This window comes from Notothenia rossii, assembly GCF_949606895.1.
Source record: "Notothenia rossii genome assembly, chromosome: 9".
NCBI lineage: Eukaryota > Metazoa > Chordata > Actinopteri > Perciformes > Nototheniidae > Notothenia > Notothenia rossii.
The window spans coordinates 79,199,066-79,223,017 of record NC_136907.1 but is presented as its reverse complement, the minus strand read 5'-3'; the positions used below and the strand labels follow the sequence as shown (position 1 = coordinate 79,223,017).

The 23,952-nt window shown below is 41.7% G+C and overlaps 1 protein-coding gene and 1 long non-coding RNA gene across 3 annotated transcripts; both read right to left on the bottom strand.

The window, feature by feature from the left end:
• Positions 1-12,459: 12,459 nt before the first annotated feature.
• Positions 12,460-14,465, bottom strand: LOC307020571. Of its 2 annotated transcripts, XR_013802923.1 has the most exons (4): positions 14,222-14,465; positions 13,588-13,654; positions 12,774-12,876; positions 12,460-12,503 (listed from the first exon to the last, which is right to left on the bottom strand). It is a non-coding gene; the product is annotated as an uncharacterized lncRNA (long non-coding RNA). The 2 variants fall into 2 exon arrangements; XR_013802924.1 differs by lacking the exon at positions 14,222-14,465 and having other exon boundaries at positions 13,588-14,214.
• Positions 14,466-20,842: 6,377 nt separating this feature from the next.
• LOC307019981 (GTPase IMAP family member 9-like) lies at positions 20,843-23,343 on the bottom strand (the record flags this gene model as incomplete). Its single annotated transcript, XM_079651075.1, is given in 4 exon segments — positions 20,843-22,214; positions 22,217-22,274; positions 22,277-22,332; positions 23,319-23,343. Coding segments are annotated over 4 exon segments (708 nt in total). The 3' UTR covers positions 20,843-21,645.
• Between the last annotated feature and the right edge of the window lie 609 nt (positions 23,344-23,952).

Below are 23,952 nucleotides of genomic sequence, written 5' to 3'. Positions count from 1 at the left end.
CTGTGTGATAAAACTGAACATTTCAGAGTGGCCTTTTATTGTGGCCAGCCTAAGGCACACCTGTGCAATAATCATGCTGTCTAATCAGCATCTTGATATGCCACACCTGTGAGGTGGGATGGATTATCTCGGCAAAGGAGAAGTGCTCACTATCACAGATCTTTTCAGATTTATGAACAATATTTGAGAGAAATGGTTATTTTGTGTATATAGAAATTTTTTTAGATCTTTGAGTTCATCTCATGAAAAATGGGAGCAAAACAAAAGTGTTGCATTTAAATTTTTGTTCAGTGTATAAACAGCGAACCCGGTTCACCCTCCCATCAGCATTTACAAGAAATGCCACCTGTTCTTTTCAATGCCGCCATAAGTGCCCATACAGAGCAGCACTTTTAGTCGTAGCTCGTAGTGTGTGTTCCCAACATGATGTAAAAATAGGTATGTCTACAGATGCTGTACTCTCACAAGAGTGAAAGCTTTCAAATCATTTCTGAGTTACTGTACTTTTAAGTGAAATTACACTAGAATAGAATGCAAACTAGTTTAATAATCTGAAAAGCAGCTAAACAAGAAAACACTGTACCGCGGGCCTTCTGCCAACTGTGTGGGTGGATGAACAAACCTCACTGTGTCTTAGTCTCACAGACACATCTTACCATACATGAAAGTAGAAACAAATTAAATGACTTGAAGGAAAAAAATGCAGGTTTTGAGTCTCAAGAAGTCACTGTAGATTAGAAGGAGGCTCTGAGAGGTTTGTAGATTGGAACAGTCCAAAAGACAGGTTGCTTTTTTGCACAACCACAAAGAAGATATAATTTACACAACATTGGACGAGAAAACATCCTTTATTTCAGGTTTAATAATGTTTAACCTAACCCTAACCCTAAACCAACCCAATAATCTTTAATAACCCAAAACCTTAACCTTGACGTAAGCAGATCAGAAAAATATCATCTATGATATGAATCTTTTTCAAGATGCTCATTTGTAATTGTTTTGGAGCTCACTTCAGAGGCTTCTGATCAGAAAATGCTAGAGAGGACAATTACAAACATTATATATTATTGCGGCAGTGGTTCAGTCTGTGGGGACTTGGACTTGGAACCAGTTCAAGTTCCAGTTCACCTCCTGGGTCACTGCTGAGGTGTCCTTGAGCAAGGCGACAAGGACAGCTTGTGTCACCCCAACAGCTCCCTGGTGCCGGCTAGACTGGCTGCCTCTCAATGTATGTACATGTGTGCATCAACATAACTGTGTGTATTTGTAATTGTATAACAAACAGTACTGTAAACTGTACAAAACACAGAGTGGGTGGTCCCGCCGGCTCCTCTTCCGCAGGTAAGAACTTCAACAACCCTGGTTTTTCTGTTGCCTTCTGGTGCCCCTTTCTGCTCAACACTGGACGCTCCCCTCCACTTACCATAGCAGAAAGCCAACGTATAGGTAAGTGAATAACTCCACTTCAAAATCTTCATCTGGTCCATTCGTTATTAAGTCGTTCTGTCAGGGTTGGGGAGAATCAGGACCCAAACGCAGAATGAGGAGATGGGGTACAAAGTATAACAAAAAGTCAACAAAATCAAATGACCATGAAAAAACCTTAAATCCATAAACTGGCACGAGGAAGCATCCGGACCAAAAAACCAACAGGGACAAACATGGAGGTAGACGACGACCGAACATGGAGCAGAGGGAAGACAAGACTAAATACACGGAAGGGTAATCACAGGACAAGACACAGCTGGGCAGGGGAGGCAGAAACACAAAGAGACAATAGAGGTTTCTCAATACTCAAATTTCCCCTCCTCGACTCCTCTCCTCGAGACTTGGTGCCGCCCACAGGAGACACGAGCGGAGGACTGAGGAGGGAAACCGAGGAGAGAGGAGGGGAAGCAGCAGGCGGTTAGAGAAATGAGAACTCCTCTCCTCTGAGCGGTCATTTTAAAGAGACGTCCATTAATGATGACAGGAGTCACAGCAGCCCTCTGTCTGATGGAAGGATGTGTTCACGACCACTTATTTATTTACTTTGATTCATTCACAGTGCGGTATAATGAGACAATAACAGGCTACAGATGCGGACATATACACACACACACACACACACACACACACACACACACACACACACACACACACACAGACAGACACAGACACAGACACAGACACAGACACAGACACACACACACACATATATATTTATATAAATATATACAATTTCAGAATCAAACAAGTATGAGAGCACTCTCATAATAACGTAACACAATCAGAGACTGGATATATCCCCCCCCTCTCTCTGGTCGCTGAAATGGGGAATTGAAATTACGGGCCAAAAGTTGTATTTACAAGTATTTAAAGTAAGCAGAGGACACCAAACCAAGTGAGACCTGTCCGCCGCATCTACGCACTGTACAGCACATACACCTACACACTGTACCACACACACACACCTACACACTGTACCACACACACACACACACCTACACACTGTACCACACACACACACCTACACACTGTACCACACACACACACCTACACACAGTACCACAAACACCTACTGCTCCTAAAGCATAATCAGGCTGCAGCCGTTGTGTATTTTATTATGTGAAGCACTAAATGGTCTTAGAAAAATATTGACTCTTTGTTTGTAGTTATCTACTAAACTACAGCAAATACAAAGAGTAGGCCTGTTACACTGAGTGATATATATTTTACACACTGCTCTGCTTTCTGCACAGACCTCACAGCTGTTCTCACTGTAAACATTGCGTCGCAATGAAAGCAGTTACTAAAATAATATCCAAGGGATGCATGCAGAGCTGTCATTGGCTGAGATAAGTCCGGCCGTGCGTCACCCCTCCACCGTTCCCGGAAATGCATCCGTGGAGGACCCATCAGTGTCTCCTCGGTTAGAGCTCCTCCAAAGAGCCTCCTCTCTCCTCTCCTCTCTCCTCTCTCCTCTCTCCTCGGTTAGAGCTCCTCCAGAGAGCCTCCTCGACGCTCGATCCTCGGTCCTCGGTGTGCATTTTGAGAAATGAGATGTCCTTCAACATGGCGCACTGAAATTCATTTCCGGGTCACTACCAGAGGAGTCGAGGAGGGAACATTTGAGTATTGAGAAACCTCTAATCAGACAATCAGACACAGGAGGGTAAACACAGGAAGGAAGTCCAGACACAGGGAGAACAGAATTTCAAAAATAACACCATGACTAAACACACAAATCTAAAATCATGACACAGTCTAAATATGTACAAGAGAATTTACATGTTTTGCTGAATCTCCTATCCAGTCTTCATTGTTTCTAGTCTGTTAAGTATTTTTTATTCATACATCCCAACATCTAAAATCACAAACTCTACACCAAACAGAACCTTTCATTCTTAGACCCCAGAGTGTTTTGAGTAAAGACTGCCCCAAAAATCCTTAAATGGAAAAATAAATGTTTATAAACGTTGATGTGTTTACAGAAAGACCAAAAATGCTAAATGACATTATGGACAATCGGGATGACAAAAGAACTTTTCTACATGTTGATATCTGCCTTTATTCAAAATGGTTTTAATGTAACCTAAAACAGATCTACACATAACACACAAGAAAAGTATTATTTTCGGATAGAGATACCTACAGAAAGTAGCATCAAAATGTAACTGTTGCATTTATTCTGCATTTCACTTTACAATCTTTTACTTGGGTCGTGTTTTTTCTCAGCTCTTCAATGATCGTTGGAACTTGTTGATTCACGCTCTTTATTGTTTTGTTTTTAGCACAGCTTGAATATCCAGTCCACCTGCATGTTCATCGTTTATCAGCACCCTCCCATCAGCATTTACAAGAAATGTCTCCTGTTCTTTTAAATGCCACCATAAGTGTCCACACAGACAGCAGTTTTAGTTGTAGCTCGTAGTCTGTGTTTGCAACATGAGGTAAACTATATATGTTTAAAGATGTTGTGTAAGCTTTCAAATCATTTCTGAGTTACGGTACTTTTAAATAAAACAACACTAGAACAGAGTCCTGGGTCGGGTACCCGTGGGTGACCCGCGAAAACAGTGATTCGAGGGTGCTATTTTTTCAACAGAAAAAATGTGGATCCGGGTAAAACAAAGAAGATGCGGGTCGGATCGCAGGTGTTGCATAATAAATATATAAAAATGATAATTTAATGTGATGTTGAAATCCTTTGACCTCTCCCCCTTTGACCTCTCCCCCGCCCCCTTTAGTGTGCCCCGAATGCACACTAAAGGGGGCGGTGTTCTAATTTTCTTGAGAGACACCATCCGTTGCAATGAGATTTTATGGCAAGACCAAATCAAACTAGAATGTGTAGGCCTAAATAGGATTCTGTTGCCTCAGATGTCCTTTACTTTAATAGTAATTTATCGACCACCAATCAAATGTTAGCTTCAATGATCAATTCAAGAAGGTTTTATGTCAATGTGATTTTAAGAAAGAGGTAATTGTAATGGGTGACTTAAATTTGAATTGGGAAGATAAGTCATCAAGGAAAAAGCTTAAGCAAATGACTGATAGTTTCAATTTGACTCAAATCGTTAAAGACCCAACGCGAATAACAAACAGCATCAGTACCCAGCTTGACCTAATTTTAACAAATAGACCTGAAAGGATTACAAAATCATACAATATGGTAACAGGGCTGTCAGACCACAATATGGTGCTGGTATCTAGAAAACTAACTGGCAAACGGTTCACTGCGTATGCAGGTAATAAAGAATCCTTTGGCATCCCAAAAACCAAGCAAGAAGACTTCAGATCTACTATACAAAACTTAGATTGGGAAAATCTAGTACTTGAAAATGACTTAGAAGTAACCAGTCTAAACTTTACGGGAAAACTACAGGCCACAATCAATGAATTTTTAATCATGATAAAACATAAAAATAAGAAACAGACTCTCCCCTGGATGAACGGACATGTCAGAAATGTAATGAAGCAGCGGGACAGTGCCTTAAAAACTGCCATAAAATCAAAGATGTCCCATGAAAGACATATATTTGCAGGGCTAAGAAACAAGGCAACAAGGCAACAAGAAAAGCAAAAGCGGACTTCTTTATCACAATTATTGGAAATGCACAGGGCAACTCAAAAGCTATATGGAGCCAAATAAAAAAATTAACTAGTCAAAACACTACGACAGCCAACCCAGCTAGTGGGGAACATTCTCACAACTTTGGCTAACGTTACCTATTGGTTCTAACAAGGTTTTAAAGAAACGTTTAAATCTGATGTTCAAAGAACCTTTTTAGGATGTTTATTTGTTCAAATAATGTTCCTATAAGGTTTAAGGTTAACGTTTTAACTGCAACATTCAGAGGATGTTTTGAGGATGTTATTGAGGCCTGAGATGACAGAACGTTTTTTTATAAAACGTTCCTTTAATGTGATATGTTAACAAAGGTGGAACGTTTTGCCTTTAACATTCTAAGGATGTGTTTTGGACGTTGTATTATTGCTTTTAGGATGTCTATCACCATCTGGCAAAGGGACTATCGATGAAAACTATAGCCTTTTGGCTAATTTGAATACTTTTACATGTTTTAAATATGTGGATTAATGTACACTGTCCCTTGTTTTAAATAAATCAATCCAATTCAATTAAATAATCAGAACATCTGCACCGCCAATCTGCTGCTGAGCGCGCCACATTCAAAATGACTGAGCCGGTGAAGGCGAAGCTCTCCAGCGGAGAATACAGTATTGCCGAAAAGTCTTCATCAAGAGCGAAATCCATTGTCTGGGAGGCTTTTGGACTCATCCTAGATGGAGAACATAACCAGGTCGCTTGGTTCGCTGCTTGCAAGAAGTGCAAAAAAGTGTTGGCCTATGATAGCCGCAAGCTAGGTACTACATCATTTAAAAAACATATGGAGTCGAGCTGCGCTGCCAATGCTACAGGTACAAGACCAATCAATCAATACTTCACCAATAACCGTGATCTTAAAGCACCCAAAAGGGAAGACAAGAAGACTGTGTCCAAATTAGCAGTACAATTTGTCTGCAGTGATGTTAGATAATTCGAAACGGTGTGTGGCGATGGTTTCACTGGATCAGCACAGGGATTGATTGACATTGGTGCGCGGGCTGGCCGTGTCGATGCAATGCAGCTGTTACCAGATCCGACAACAATATCTCGCAGAGTGACAAAACATGCAGAAGACATACGCCAAAGCATAATTCCTGAGCTGAGAGAACAGATGAGTGAGTACAATGGAGCAGTCACTTTACATGTTAGATGCTTTTACCCAAAGCAACTTACATAATCAATGTGCAATTTGGGGTGAAGTGTCTTGCCCAGGGACACAACGACATGCTGACTGCAGTGGGGTTTGAACCTGTGGCCCCCCTGATCCAAACACCAACGCACTAGACCACTACGCCACACGCCCCCCTATTTAGAAATGTGGACCGATTATCGGAAAATAAGCTACCTTAGTCACACAATACATTACATCAATAGCAAGTGGGAGCTCGTCGAAAGGGTGCTTTCTACTTCGGAATGGGATAATACCTTGCGTAAAACGTCTGATAATATCAAACCAGCAGTTTGTAAGTCACTCGTAACTTACTTTAAGCAAACAAGTCTCCAGAATCGCCTTAAAAAGACGTTAAAAGTAGGGCTGCCAAGTTAACGCGTTAATAACGCGTTAACGCAAAAAAAAGTTAACGCCACTAATTATTTTAACGCGATTAACGCATGTGTATTTTTTGTCCTCGGCCGCCCCGTAGTTTCAGAGCGCATCGAGTTTAAAATACCATCTACAAGCTGATGCTGACAGCCCCGCTCCTGCCGTCCGCTTGCGGCAGACCACACTTCCACGCTCACCGGCAGGCACCGACTGAGAGAGACCTTACGTGTATTGTTGTTGTTAGCATCTGGTGCTAGCTAGCTGCGCTAACGGATATAAGGAGCTGTTTAAATGAAAACAGAGGAGCGACATTTCGCCGACAACTGCGCCGAGCACTTGACTTTATGCAGACACACACACACACACACACACACACACACACACACACACACACACACACACACACACACACACACACACACACACACACACACACACACACACACACACACACACACACACACACACACACACTGTATTGTATTATTGTATGAGAGAGGTTCCAGGTTGAATTGAGGTGAATATTTGTAATGTTCAGGTTGTTGTTTTTAATATTCATAAGAATATTTATCATTGTTCAAATGATAATAAACATTTGCATAAAGCATATTTGTCCACTCATATGTTGATAAGAGTATTCAAAACTTGAAAAATATTCCTCCAAGGTACATTTAGAACAGATAAAAAATGTGCGATTAATTTGCGATTAATCGCGATTAAATATTTTAATCGACTGACAGCCCCAGTTAAAAGCATCAGTGGAAACGCGCTGTAAGTCAGTCCACACAATGCTCGAGTCGATCAGCTGTCAATATGAGGACGTTCGTGCACTGCTGTTGGAAAGGGGGGAAGAGGGGACTTGAGCGAAGACACTTTGAATGCAATGGTGATGTTTCTTCAGAGATTCAAGGAGGCTACTAAGGCACTGGAGGCATCCAACCCTTCACCTCAACGCTGGCTCGATCGCCTCAAACGCCACCTGCAACCATCCTCCACTGACAACCTGACATTCTCCTCTCTAAAGGCAAAATGTCTGAAAAGTATGAGATACACCTCCTGCACAAACTGGCCATGTTTTTGCACCCAAAGCTGAAAAGTCTGAAGCTGCTTGTGGAGGAACATTCAATGGAAACAGCGCACAACGAAGTGCGGCGCCTTGTGAACGGTAAGGCCGAAGGAAAAAATAAAAAAGTTATCTCATAGTTTATTTCATACTGATTTAAAATTAAATTGAGGTAGGATTGGAAAAAGGTTACTATCCTAACGTTACAGTATAGCCCACTGTTACTGTATTGTATATGCTTATTGGCCTGCTTGTCGTTTTTTAAATTATGAAATGTAAAATATTAGGAAATCTATATGTAAAGTTTATAAAATTGCATATGCTTAATCTTGCGCCCTCTATTCGCACCTCTCTAGACATAAAAGAGAGGCGTGCATCGCCCACACAACGTGTTGCCACTGTCAGTTCAGCACCGCCCGAGAAGAGAGCTAGACAATCGGAGGGATTATCCGACGTCGAGGATTCCTCTTCCAGCAATGAGTGCACTGAGGATGAAGTGAGCGCATACACCGACTTCAAGTCACAGAGGGAGGAGAATTTCGATGTTCTCAGCTGGTGGAAGGAGCATGCAACCAGGTTTCCGAATGTGGCACACATTGCTCGTTCGATTCTTTCCATTCCAGCTTCAAGCGCCGCAAGTGAGCGAGATTTTTCCATGGCTGGATTTGTGGTCTCAGAAAGGAGAAGCCAATTGAAACCAGGGACAATTGATGACATTCTTTTTCTGCATAGTAATCTAAAGAAACACTGCATTGTGAGATGAACATGGCGTTAGCCAGCCTGTCTGTAAAACGTTATACGTACGTCTGTTAAAAAGTGTGTTAGGTCTACGATATGTCTGTTGTTTTGGCATTAGCCAGCTTGACTGTTCTAAACAGTTTAAAAGTGTCAGATGTAGGCCGCGGGCGCCTTGTTGAAATTTCACTGGTTTCAGTTGGCTTCAATTTGTTTTATATCGTCAGCCATAATGACTGTAACATTATGAAACCAAATAAATGCACGTGATTGTTGCATAAGAATATGATAACGTTCCGTTTTTAATAAGTCATGTTTTTTGGGAGGGGCGGAGGACCATCTAATTAATATGTGTCTACATGAATATAATTAAATGGAATGAACGGCATCATTTATGCATTGTATTTCCTGGATTAGGGTACCTTCGTTTTAAAATATACTATCCAAATTTCATATATGAAATGGCCAACAATTATCACTTTAAACGTCGTACGTCAGGCTACTTGATTATTATTATTATGTAATTATTAACATCCCACGCTTTTTGAGCCAAATACACAACTGCGTGTGTTCATAATTGCATGATTGTCTGCATCATCTTTTCCCTTTAAACTGTGGGTTTCCTCCGGAAGTTTTTCCTTGTACGATGTGAGGGTCTAAGGATAGAGGGTGTCGTTTTTTCTCATACTGATATTCTGAACAATCTGTGCTGTTGTACAGTGGCGATTCTAGAGATTTATACATGGGGTGGCAGAGGGGTGGCAGGCATATATTGTAGGGTGGCAATTTTTTTAGGAAGCCCACCTTACTTTGTACTTTATATGCACCCATATACAACAGTTTTTTCAACACCCAAGTGTGATAAATTCAATATTTGGTCTACATACATGAGCATTCCACTTTTTAGTACATTAAAACAGTGTTTCCCTTGGGATTATTGTAGCAGCAGAAATGTTGCTCATCCCAAGCAAGCCTTCTGGGGGGGTATCCGGGGCATATCCCCCGGGTCAAAAAAGTTGAACATTGTTAATTCAATCTAATCAATCTGAGGCACTTTGAAAGCAAAATCAAGCCATAGGAATGATTTAGAAATTTGAGGACTTCCCAGCACTTTACAAAATTCCAGCATTATCCTAGAAGCAAAGCCCTCCCTCAAAGGCCTGCCTGCCAAAGTGTTTTGTGAGTGCATGTGTACAGAATAGGTTAGACAGGTTTGTGAGAACAATTTCTGTGTGTGTTAAAGTCACAAAATATATACAAGTATTTACATTATCAGTTATTGATGAAATTTCACATTGTAAATGCAACCAAAAAAATACAAAGCAGATTAGAATGTTTTTTGACTCCGTTACATATATCATCTGATTGCTACAGAAGCTGTATGCGACGATTGCTATGCTGTGCAGCAAATCTCTTCACAAACTCATCCAAATTTAAATCTTTCGAAAGGTTTAGACTCAATACTGAGAATTGCTATACTTGCTAGTCTGTTCTCAGTCATGGTAGAACGCAGGTGATTCTTGATCAGTTTAAGAGCTGAAAAACTCCTCTCACATGCTGCACTGGTAACAGGCAATACCACAGCTATTTTACATAACCTGAACATCTCAAAGAATACCTCCTTGTATGGTTCCAAAAAATTAACAAATTCTATTAAACTGGACGGACTTTTTCCATGTGTTGCTTGTCGATCTAACAACCTTCTAGTCTGGTGCAGTTCATGTTTCAGATCCTCTACATTTGACCCATATGCATTTGCTAATAGAAAAACTGCCTCCTCATTTAAAAAGCTGCTGCTGGATGGATTTAGGGCCTGGACACCCTGCATGATGTCACAGTTTACGCTAGAGAATCGTCTTCTCATTTCACCAACCATACAATCAATGATGGGATAAAATACCTTGGTGATAAAAGACCTCTTACTGTCCGATTCTGTGTGTTGTCCTAATGTTGACATGATAACACTACCTTGAAGTCTTTGTGTTATTTGCCTTGCCCTTTTAAAGGTGTGAGTCGTTGAAATGTCAGACTTTTCACAGGTGGCTAGTACCTCATTCCACAGCTCATCAAAGTATGTCTCACTGCGATAGTCTTCCAGAGTCTGTCTGAGGGTCGCAATTAACTCTACAGCTTTAGTAAGGTCAATCTGTGTTGACTGAAGCATCTCTGACAAAAAGTGTGTGTCCTTTAGTACCTTTCTAAATAGTACAAGACATCCAATAAAATTTAGATCGATCTGAACTAGTAGACCTCTTGCTTCAACCGCTCTGTCCGGATTGTCCTCCTCTGAAATATCTTCCAGTACTTGCATTACAGCAGGCAACCTATCCATGACATTGCGACAAGCTGTATGTCTGCTGGCCCATCGAGTCTCGCTGAGACGTGAGAGTTCCCTTACTTGACCATCATACATCTCTCTCTGCACATCCAACCATTTAGGATGGACATAAGATCCTGACATAAAAATATACAGTCGCTCTAACAATGAAAAGAAATTTCTTGCATCAGGAACAGATTTCACACTGTCTACCATCACTAGGTTTAAGCAGTGGGCACTGCAATGAACGTAGAATGCATGCTTGGCTACTTCTCTTATTCTGGCTTGGACACCAGCATGCTTCCCACTCATAGTTGAAGCACCATCATAGCCTTGCCCAACTAGTTTTTTTTTATATTCCAGCCCATACTTCTCTAAACAGCCAATGATCTTCTCTGTTAAACTGGCAGCATCCAGTTTATCTGCCTCTTGAAACTCTAGAAAACTCTCCTGAACTACACCATTATAATAGTACCGAAGAACAAAAGACATCTGCTCCATTTTCTTTACATCTTTTGTTTCATCAACAAGAACAGAAAATTGTGCACTCTCTTTAACCTCTTTGATAATCTCCTCTTTAACCATATCTGCTAAACACTGCAGTATTTCATTTTGTATCAGGCTACTTGTGTATTTTGCATTTTTTGCTTAATTTTCCATTCGTTTTTTTAAAAACGGATCATGCTTGCTCAGGAGATCCAACAATTCTAGGAAATTTCCTCTATTGTCCGCCTCGGATGATTCCCGGTGACCACGCTGGGAAATGTTTTGAGTGGCAGTTAACAACAGGACTTCACCAAGTGTGCGTATATATTTCTGGTTTTCGATTACTTTTTTACTTGACTCCTCTTCCATCATTCCTAACATTGATGAGTTTCTGTCTAGCATTTTCTTATTCTCTGTCCATGCAAACATAGCATTAACATGGCTCTCTGATTTAGCATGTGAACAAAATCCACTGTCCTTAAATGTAGCTTTCTTCCAGTTAGAATAACCATTCATAGAGGTAAACACAGTCCTAGAGGCATTAGGTAAAGAAAAGTGTCTACAAGCAAAGCAATATGCTGCGTCTTTTGACTGTGAGTATTCCACCCAGTTATGCATTTTGTACCAGTCAGCATGGAAACTTCTCCTTGCACAACCTTGCATCGTCTTGGGAAAGCTCTCCAGCGATGGTTGTGTCGGCCCATCCCCTCTGTGTTTGGAAATGTCTGGAAAAAGATCAAATAAGGAGGGAAAGTTACTCTATAATAACTACCCTGATAAGCCCCAAGATGTATTTAACTACATTGATTCATTGATACATTGATTAACTACATTGATTCATTGATACATTGATTGATCTACATTGATTCAAATCATACATGGCATTTACTGTACTGTGGCTTTGATAAAATGTCACTAATTCTGTGCTGATATATGTATTTGATCCAAATGGTAAATGGACTGCACATATGGGACTTCATTTGCAACTAACGGTACCCAACACACTTTACAATGGCCTCTCATTAAGCCATTCTCACACACATTCACACCAATTGTGGTAGCTTTTTTTCAAACATAAGGAGCTAACACTTGAATGGAACCCCCCACCCACCAAAAAACATACCATGAGGACCAGCTGTAGCTGCACAATCTTCCACTTCTGTCTCAGACTGTCTCTCTGCACAGTCATCATTGACACTTTCTGTCTCTGGCTCAGGCTCTGGCTCTGGATCAAGGCACTCCAAGGTCTCTGTTGGGGTATTTTTTTGTTGTGTAGGAGAAAAATAAAATAAAATAAGATACTATAGGTAGCAATAATAATAATAATAATAATAATAATAATAATAATAACCCTGATGGTCAATGTCACACTTATAGCACTTTATTTGCATTTAACAGTACCCAAATCACTTTACAATGGCTTCTCATTTACCCATTCACACACCAACGGCAGTGGAGTTTCTCAAACGTAAGGAGTGAACACAACTGGACCATAACACAACAACAAAAACATACTGACCAGCTACGCAGATCTTTTCCACCTCCATCTCAATGAACTGGCTCTCTGCATTGGCAGATTCTGCCTCGGGCTCGCTCTCTCCTGCTCTTTTCTGATCTGTAGCCTATTTTACACAAAAAGTAGGCCATTAACATAATACATTAGCCCTAATGTTACTGCACTGTAGCTTCGTTTAAAATATCACTACTTGTGGTGGTATATTGAAATATAAGATCACATTTACTGGGCTGTGACAAAAAGTGGAAATCCTGAAAATAGAAATACTGTAGCAATGTAATTAACTAAATTGTTAACTGGGACACTTCCTAAGTTCTTTTAACTGACCACACAAACTATGTGGTAATCTATACGATTTTATGTTAAGTTTTGTAGTGTAGTAGTGTATCCCTTATTTTAACCTAAATTAAGCAAATTTAAAATACCTTTCATTACTCTTATAGTAAATGCAATGAAATCACAAATATCCCCCTTTTATATAAAAGTAGAAAGTGTTTACTATGTAAATATTAAATGAAATTACAGTCAAATAAAATATTTCAAATAAAAGGTTTCTCTCTGCATCAATGAAATTACCTACCTAATGCATATTTTGCATTACCGAAATGCTTTACTCCTTTAAATACCTCTGCTATGCCACCTTAATAGTTAGCCAGCTTTTTTGTAACATAAAGAAAATAAAAGGAAAATATAGCACTGGGCTACAATACCACGAGGACCAGCTGAACTAGCTAACTAACCTTCCCGCTCTAGCCTCAAGCTTCGAGTGGCAGAGGCTGTCTGCACTTGGACCCTCATGCTCCCTCACATCACTAACCTGCTTCTTTGTGAGGATGAAGCTCCTGATGTCACCCTTCCTCTTTGTGGTTGACGACATGGCCTTCCTATAATTGAAACAAGTCATATTCAAACATAAATTAAAGTTTTTATGTTAAACATACATTAAAGTTTACATGTAACGTTAAGGTTCGCCTTTCTGATGCTACACACAGAAATTCTGCTAGCCTTAGCCACCACTAGCATACTAGCTAACGCCAAATAGCAAACTTGTTAAGAACGTTTCATAGAACTACAATGATATGAAATGCCACAACATCACTTGGTTTCAGTTCAAAATGTCAAAGGCTTGCCAGTAGCTGGCTAGTTATCAACGTTATTCAGTTAGCTAGCGCCAGCTAGCTAGTTACCGAACTGGCTTCAAAAGCTATCTTGTGGCTAACCGTGACATGAGGTAAAACGTAGCTAGGGGTTAGCCACATAATAGCTATCTAGCCTCATCACTCGGTAGTTAATTCTGAAATCGATAACAACACAGCATATTCATCCAGAAACTACCAGTTACTAGTACCATATCTCTAATAATAATAATAATAGTTTATTTTGTACAGCGCCTTCCATCTATGAGGAATTATAAACGTTTCGAAATCACATTACACTTTGACGTTACCCACCTGTGAACAGACTCCATCTGACAGCTTGTGTCTGCGCTGACTCCACGTCAAGGCAAAGAGATTCTGCGATATGGATGCAACCATTCGTGATGGGGGGGGGGGGGGGGGGTGTGCACCAACAAGTTTCTTTTTCAAATTTGACATTCTGCAGTTTGACACCGATTTTGGATTGTTTTGAATTTGTTTTGATCTTAAAACGATATTAATAATAATTATCCAATAAATCATCAGTTGGTATTTTTTGACTGGGGTGGCCGGTGGGGTGGCAGAGCCCTTTTCAGGGGTGGCGGCTGCCACCCCATGCCACCCTGGTAGTTTCGCCACTGCTGTTGTATTAGCTGTAAAGTGTCTCTACTGTAGGCTATTTTTATTATATGTAGCCTACAGCACTTACGCTCGACCAAAAATCGTTTATAAATGTGCTATATAAATCAAACTTGATTTGATTTGATTTTATCATAAGTTAGCATCTCGAATACATCGTCCAGCTGAACATTTATGGGAAACGCAACAAATGAATAGTTTATTTTCAGTAAGTGTTACTGCTTGCATTTAAGGCAGCGCAGCGCTCTCTCGGGAGCTCCATTTTCTTTTAATCGTGCTCTGTGAATTCTGTAAATGATTTTACTGCTCATATATATATATATGTGGGTTCGGGTCGGGTTGTGGATCTTGTGCCGACGGGTCGGGTCGGGTTGCGGAACTAATTGGCAATATGTGCGGGCAGCGGGGCGGGTTCGGTATTGCACGTCGCGGGTGCGGGGCGGGAGCGGGTCTTGAAAATCAGATCCGTGCAGGACTCTGCACTAGAATACAGAGTAGCTAAACAAGAAAACAATGGACCACGGGCCTTCTGCCAACTTTGTGGGTGGATGTACAAGGCAAGTTTTTTATACAGCACCTTTCAACACAAGGCAATTCTGTCACGATCTGTCTGTGTTGTGTTTTGTCTTGTCTTTTTCTGTCTTTGGTTTCATGTTTTATTTTGAAGAGTGTTCACCCCCTGTCTTGCCTGTTGCTTTCTGTCTGTGTTCCCTCCTGCCTGATTACCCGATTGTGTTCACCTGGTGCCCCTGTGTTTTCTCCTCCCTCCTCATCTGTTTCTTGTTTGTGTGATTAGTCTTGTGTGTATTTAAGTTCTGGTGTTTCTGTCTGTCATTGTTGGTTCATTGTTTGTCGTTGACTGTGTTCACGAGGTAGTGTTCTGTTTTGTTCCTTAAAATCCTTGAAATAAATGTTTTTTTTTCTGTTTATTCTGCATTTGGGTCCTGCCTGCTTCACTCACCCTAACATAATGAACCAACCAGAAATGGACCCAGCAGATGATCCATGTGAGGTGAAATTAAGTTATTTTACCTTTTTTTTGGCTTTCTGCTTTGATTGGTGGAAGGGAGCGTCCGGTGTTCGGCAGAAGAGGGCCGCTCTGGTAGAGGCGCACCGGTTGGCAACAGAGAAACCATGTTTGGTGAAGTTTTTACCTGGCTGGATTATGGACTTCCTCCAGACATGTGATTCCCGGCCTGCTAGCCCCAGCCCCTCGTCTCCTGTTGGCTCTCCGGCTGACGCCAGCTCCCCATGCCAGTTTCCTCTCAAGTCTCCTCTCGAGTCTCCTCTCGAGTTCCCTCTCGAGTCCCCTTTCAAGTCTCCTCTCGAGTTCCCTCTCGAGTCCCCTCTCGAGTTCCCTATCAAGTCTCATTTCGAGTCACCTCTCGAGTTCCCTCTCAAGTCTCCTCTCGAGTTCCCTCTCGAGTCCCCTTTCAAGTCACCTCTCGAGTTCCCTCTCGAGTCCCCTCTCGAGTCCCCTCTCGAGTCTCCTTTCGAGTCACCTCTCGAGTTCCCTCTCGAGTCCCCTCCCGAGTCCCCTCTCGAGTCACCTCCCGAGTCCCCTCTCGATTCACCTCTCGAGTCCCCTCCCGAGTCCCCTCCCGAGTCCCCTCTCGAGTCACCTCTCGAGTCCCCTCTCGAGTCACCTCTCGAGTTCCCTCTCAAGTCCCGTTGGGGGTCCCACCGATGCCTGCTCCGCAGGGATTCCTGCCAACACCTGGTCCCATCGACACCAGCCCTTGCTCCGTCGTGGGTCTCGTCTACGTCTGACCCGCCAGGGGTTCCACCAGCTCCTGCCTGTCCGTGTGCCCGGCCCCCTGAGTTCCCCGGCCGCGGTCTTCGCCCTCGAGCCCGGCTCCCCCACTTTCCCGGCCGCGGTCCTCGGGCCCGGCCCACTGTGGCCTTCGCCCCTTTGTGAACTCTGCCTTGCCCCCGGGTCGTCCGCCTGAGACCCCCACCGCAAACTCTGCCTTGCCCCCGGGCCGTCCGCCCGAGATCCCTTCCGGGTCCTCCGCTGTGCTCCTGGGCTGTCGTTCAATTAAAGGCAGCAGCAAACAGAAAAGTCTTCAGCCTGGATTTCAAAGTAGTCAGAGTTGCAGCGGACCTGCAGGTTTCTGATAGTTTGTTCCATATGTCTGGCGCATAATAACTGAACTTCTCCTTGTTTAGTTCTGACTCTGGGGACAGTAAGCAGACCAGAAGACCTGAGAGATCTGGATGGTTCATCATTTAGCAGGAGGTCAGAAATGTATTTTGGGCCTAAACCATTCAGTGCTTTATAAACCAGCAGCAGTATTTAGAAATGTATTCTTTGACACACAGTAAGCCAGTGTAAAGACTTTAGAACTGGAGTGATGTGATCCACTTTCTTAGTGTCAGTGAGGACTCGAGCAGCAGCGTTCTGAATCAGCTGCAGCTTTCTAATATATCTTTTAGTGAGACCTGTGAAGACACCATTGCAGTAGTCCAGTCTACTGAAGATAAAAGCATGGACAAGTTTTTCCAAATCCTGCTGTGACATTAGTCTTTTAATCCTAGATATGTTCTTTAGGTGATAGTAGGTGATAGTAAGCTGATTTAGTAACTGTTTTAATGTGACTGTTGAAACTCAGGTCAGAGTCCATGACTACACCTAGATTTCTGGCTTTATCTGTTGTTTTGAACATTGCAGACTGAAGCTCAGCACTGGCTTATTACCTCAGTTTTACCAAAATTTGCAAAAAATGATTAAAGCCAATCTTAAAATGATTAAACAAACGCCTGTTTGCGAATCCTCAATGCACACAAAAACATAACTCAGAGAAATAAATGAATACGGATATGTTATTGAAAACCACCACGAATATGTTAATGTTAAGAAATGTATTCTCATAAATGATGCGGTAAACAGAAGGACAGAATTACGTCTAAACTGCTTTTCTCTAGGTTGTATAGACACGAGCATGGTTTTATATAATTAATACATGTTTAATCATGTTCTATGCCATTTGCCAAGACTTGATAAGTCGCTCATAAAACACAGGAGGTTTATATTTGGTACATTTTGCAGCTGATACAACACAACACATTTGTTTTATTTCCTTTAAGTGGTGGATATAGAGTTGCTGCGGGGGTCGTTGAGACGCACAGGCTGCAGTGGAGACGCTGCACACAGCTGATCGACAGCTCCAGATCCAGACGTCATGACTCCACTCCGGAGGGATCCCCCGATAATTTCTTAAAGTTTTTCATCAGGTTATGTGTATTTGGTCATTAACTTTTTTTGGAACACTTAGTTATTTATTTTGGTGACGATCCGACCTCCATGCTGCTACTCTGGTTCAAACTGCATCCACCAAACAATGTCATTTGTCTCCACCTCCTCAAAAGATGTTTTTTTTTTGCTGTTCTATTTTTTCCTGATATCTTTTTCATGCAGTCAGTCAAAATGAATGAATGAAAGGGCGTTTCATTGACTATTTATAGGCAAATATGGGGGTTACGTGAAGCCCGTAAAGGCTGCGCCGCATTTATAGTTGATTGTGATTTATAAAGGGAAAGCGGCGTAGGACGTGCGTGCGCAGTGTTTTATAAATCGGAATATTTGTGTGCGTATTTACTTGCTTTTTCCTTTGTACGCCACCTTCCCATGTGAATCCTACGCAAAGCTTTATAAATGAGGCCCAAGAACTGTAGCCTAAAGTCCGCCCCAGTTGTCTAGTCAGTCTATTAATATGTTCTGGTCAACAGTGTCAAATGCAGCGCTGAGATCTAATATTACTAACACATAAGTTCTACCACTGGCTGTGTTTAAAGAGCAACTTCCAGGTTAAAGACACCAGTGAATAAATGTGTATGAAAATGATGAATACACTAAATGTTCAACAAAAGATAGAGAAATATACACTACAGTGACATCTGGCGTCGTTTTTGTAAGAGATTTTCACTTCCGCATAAAAAAGCCTCGGCACGTGACCTCCCGCGTGTGACGTAACATGGGGGACACAAGGGGGAGAGCGGCAGGTGTAACGTATTAATAAACATGGATCCCAATGCTAGTTTTGACACAGAAGAAGTTGAACATGAATATTCGAATGCATATGATGGACCACAACCTTATAATGATGAGCCTGCTAGGTCTCCAAGAGACCAGGAGCAGCCAAGGATTAGAATAAATAACGGCCATCGGAGAGAAATTGAGCTGTGGTGTGAGGAGAACCAGTGGAGAACTGGGCAGCTATCTTGGTGAGTGACCGGCGTTAGCTACAGAATGTTAGCTAACGTCACATCACAACATTGTGAAGTTAGCTATCATATATCAGGCTATAACTAAAGTAGCATTGATAATATAGTAACGTTACTGGCAGGACTGTTGATACTGATCCATAACAGAAACTAATGCGCAAGCATCAGCCGTATCTCGCGTTACCTAATGCAACTCCACACCACGGTGCTGTGTACCGGAGGAGAGACGCGAGATATGGCTGATACTTGACGATCTGGCGGAGAAAGGTTGTGGAGCCTCCGTTGATGTGTCGTTGTAAATGGCTTGATGGAAAGCAGGTGTGTAGTCGGGGAGGGTGCACAGCTGATTGCAGCAGGTGAGTGGAGGTTGAGCCAGGAGTGACAGCCACCACGCACACACAAACAACACAGACAGGGGGAAACAAACAAACACAAAGGAGACGGCTGGAGCAGTACGGCCACCACAGCGTTACCTAATGCAACTCCACACTATGTCTTACGGTGCCGTGTAACGGAGGGGAGAGAGAGAGAGCAGCGAAGGGGGGGGGGGGGGGGGGGGAGAGAGAAGTAATACGGTTTCCTGATAAAGCTGTGGAGAGTATGTGCTGCAGGGAGGTGGATGCACAACGCACCCAGGAACGAACGCTAGCTCCGGTCCTTTTTACTGTGGACTCGATGTCCTGACAGGCTTGAGTTTGTGCAACCTGCACAAACACAATACTGCACCATTATTAGAAATGGTGAAATACAATGTAAAACTACCGAAAAATACCAGCTCACTAAAACACAACCGCTCTACTCAACGGAATTCTACTATACCCGCGATCAGAGAGCGGAGATGTGTCCCCTGTGTGATGTAATATGACGCGTTTGACGTATGACCTTAAAAAAAAGCCGTTTTTAATATTAGAGCTCAAAATTGCTCCTTTCCCTCTGAATTCCTGCCCTTATGTCTCGTAAAACATATCAAATCCTACATTCACTTTTTTAATTGTAATTTTCAAGCAAGTTTAAGCATAAATGTAGACAAAAAAAAAACCCTGCAAGATGCTCTTTAAGTGGAAGTCATTGAAGACCTTGACAAGAGCAGTCTCAGTGCTAGATTGTTTTGAGTAAAGACTTCCCCAAAAATCCTTAAATGGTAAAATAAATATTTATAAACGTTGATGTGTTTACAGAAGGACCAACAATGCAAAATAACATTATGGAAAATCGGGATGACAAAGTTATACAAAGCAAACACAAAGAACTTTTCTACGTGTTGATATGTGGCTTTACTCAAAATAGTTTTAATGTAACAACAGATCTACACAGTCTACACATAACACACAAGACAATTATTATTCTCGGATAGAGACACCTACAGAAAGTAGCATCAAAATGTAACTGTTGCATTTATTCTGCATTTCACTTTACAATCTTTTACTTGTGTCGTGTTTTTTCTCAGCTCTTCGATGATCGTTGGAATTTGTTGATTCACGCCCTTTATTGTTCTGTTTTTAGCAGAGCTTGAATATCCAGTCCACCTGCATGTTCATCGTTCATTTAGATAACTATAAACAACAAACCCGGTTCACCCTCCCATCAGCATTTACAAGAAATGCCACCTGTTCTTTTAAATGCCACCATAAGTGCCCATAGATTGCAGTTTTAGTTGTAGCTCGTAGTGTGTGTTCCCAACGTGATGTAAAATGAATATGTCTACAGATACTGTACTTTCACAAGTGTAAGCTTTCAAATCATTTCTGAGTTACTGTACTTTGAAATAAAACACTACAGAGTTTATTAATAATCTGAAAAGCAGCTAAACAAGAAGAAACACTGTACCGCGGGTCATCTGCCAACTGTGTGGGTGGATGTACAAACCTCAGTGTGTCTTAGTCTCACAGACACATCTTACCATACATGAAAGTAGAAACAAATTAAATGACTTGAAGGAAAAAAATGCAGGTTTTGAGTATCAAGAAGTCACTGTAGATTAGAAGGAGGCTCTGAGAGGTTTGTAGATTGGAACCGTCCAAAAGACAGGTTGCTTTTTTGCACAACCACAAAGAAGATATAATTGACACAACATTGGACGAGAAAAAATCCTTTATTTCAGGTTTAACAATGTTTAACCTAACCCTAACCCTAAACCTAAACCAACCCAATAATCTTTAATAACCCAAAACCTTAACCTTGACGTAAGCAGATCAGAAAAATATCATCTATGATATGAATCTTTTTCAAGATGCTCATTTTTAATTGTTTTGGAGGCCACTGTAGAGAGGGGCTTCAGATCTGAAAAGGCTAGAGAGGACAATTAAAAACATCATGTATTATTGTGGCAGTGGTTCAGTCCGTAGGGACTTGGACTTGGAACCAATTCAAGTGCCAGTTCACCTCCTGGACCTCTTAATGTATGTGCATGTGTGCATCAATATAACTGTGTGTATTTGTAACTGTATATCAAACAGTACTGTAAACTGAGCAAAACACAGAGTGGAAACTGAATTTCAGACCTTGATGCCCCTCGGGATCCTCTAAAGGTCCATCTTCTTCATCTTCTTATTTGTTGGACTGATTTGATGGACTTGCTGCATGACATGTATTATGACATTTTCATGAAATCCTTATAGTTTATTACTTTTGTAAATACGTGATATTTCATGAACTTCGATCTGCACATCTGTCTATAGTGACCCCTGAAAGAGAATACAATGCATCCCCCAACCATCAGGGGTCTGTTGTTCTGGCACACGTTGTAGTGAAATGGAAAGGGAGCGAGGAGAGAGATCTTTGGGGCTAAATAACCAGGGAAAGAGATCTGAAGCTGGTGGCACCCAGGCAGAGACACTGGATCCTCTTGCACTTTCATTGTTGCTCTAATCTTCTTCTCAAGAGTCTCCTTGTTTGAGCATTTGCTCTTTTTTCTCACTCAGGATACATTTCTTCCTTTCTTCGATTGCCCTGGCTGCCCTTCGGAGCATTTCAGTGGTGTAAAAGCTTCCTCCATTCTTCTCTGTTATGTTTCTGATCTTGTCGAACAATCTGGCCTGAGAACGATCCTTCAGTTTATTATTGAAGACGTGGTACTGGCCGTTACATCTGTTCAGAAGTTCCTGCAGATCTTCGCTTTCGTTCAAGAACTCTTCGATAGTTTGATCTTCGAGCAGATCACCGTGGGTAAAGAGAACCATGCAGTATCTGTCTGCTTCCTCTCCAAAGATTTCCTGAATCTTCTTCACTGTCTGCTTTTCTTCATTTGTGAATCTGCCCAGTCTGATTACGACCAGGAAGACATGGGGTCCAGGAGAAGCAAAAATAATACTCTGAGCAAAGTTCTTTCTGGTCTTCTCTTCTTTACATTTGGTGTCAAACAGACCTGGAGTGTCAAAAACCTTAACTCTTTGTCCATCAACTTCACCAAAGGCATTAGAACAGTTTACAGTCAAGGATTTAAAGATAACTCTGATTTAAAGGACTCTTTTCCCAGAATGGTGTTTCCTGTGGCGCTCTTCCCAGCGCTCCGGTCTTCCCCACCAACACAATCCGGAGTACATCGTTATCGTATATGTTTGATTCTGAAAATAAATAAATATGTTTAGTGCTTTTTGTTCTTATATCTTAAGTTAATAATAACAATTTTAAAAGTGGGAAGTAGCTGTTCTGTTTTCTCCTTAGCTGTACAGGTGACTGCATGTTGGAGTAAACATTTAAGTCAAAGTCAACTTTATTGTCAATCTTTCAGTTTGTGTAAACAGACAGAGAGATCGAAATACTGTTTCCCACAATCATAAATACAAATATATATATATATATTAGTGTTGTCAAAGTTAACGCGTTAATTTTGGCGATTAATTTTAAACATTTAATGCATTAACATTTTTTAACGCAATTAACGTGGTTTTGTTTACTTCCGGTGGCAGCTGACCCATAACCTTTGATCACTTGCGCGGGCAAACCGGGCAAACATCTATCCTAACTAAAGGAAAGTCTATGGCGGAAAGATGGATAAGGGCGGACTTTTAAGGGGAAAGTTTCATTTTAAAAAGTTGCCCGACGGCTCGTTGGACAAAACCAAGGCAATTTGCACAGTTTGCAAAGCCAAATTTAATTACCACAGAAGTAGCACGTCTTTAGCGTATCACCTCAAAGCAAAACACCCTGCTGAAATTACCTCCACGGGACCTCGCCAGTCTACACTACAGGAGTGTGGCACTCTTGGGCGAATAACGAAACCTGTAAGTGAAAAGTTAACCAATTCCTTGGTTACTTGGATAGTTAAAAACTGCCGCCCAGTTTGCACAGTAGAGGAGGATGGACTGAGAGAAGTAATTTGTGTTGCATCGGGAGATACCTCTTATAATTTACCCTCGAGAGGAACCATTATTTCAAGAATACACACGTTGTATGAGGATGAGAGGGCACAGCGGACGAACATGCTTGAGCAAGCAAAGCACATCGCTGTCACAGGTGACCACTGGACGTCTGTCAACAACGATAATTATTTGGGCGTCACAGCGCATTTCATTGATCAAGACTGGACTCTGTAGTTGTTTGCACTTACTGTGAGTAAAACCGAGGAGCGACATTATGCCGAGGCATGTGCTAACCATTTTCTGGATGTTGCAAACGAATGGGAAATCAAGGAAAAGTTGACCACACTCGGCACTGACAGCGCTCGTAACATGGTAGCTGCCGCGAGGCTACTTCCATTTGAACACCTGCCTTGCATGGCCCACAGTCTGCAAAGAACGGTCACAGTCTCACTTAAAGACAGTGGATTTGAAAGTGTTCTGGCCAAATGTCGCAAGATTGTCGGGCACTTTAAACATAGTCCATCTAACGCTCAGGAATTAAACGAAGAGCAAATTGCACACGGACTGAAGCAAGAATCACTTGCTCAGGACGTTGCAACAAGATGGAATTCTACGCTGGAGATGGTAAAGAGGATGCAGAGAAACAAATCTCCCCTGACCACTACCCTGGCGCAGCAAAAGAGCAAGGTTGCCATGGTGACTGACCCGGAGCTTGCCAATCTGCAAAAGCTGGAGGAACTACTTGAACCTTGCAGTTAAGTTATTTATTTCTTGTTTCTCCTCCCGCTCTTTCTCCCTATTTCTTGTGTACAGTATATGTGTACCGTTTTTTTTTGTTGAAGATCACTACTGCCATTGACCCTAGGTTTAAAGACCTTAAGT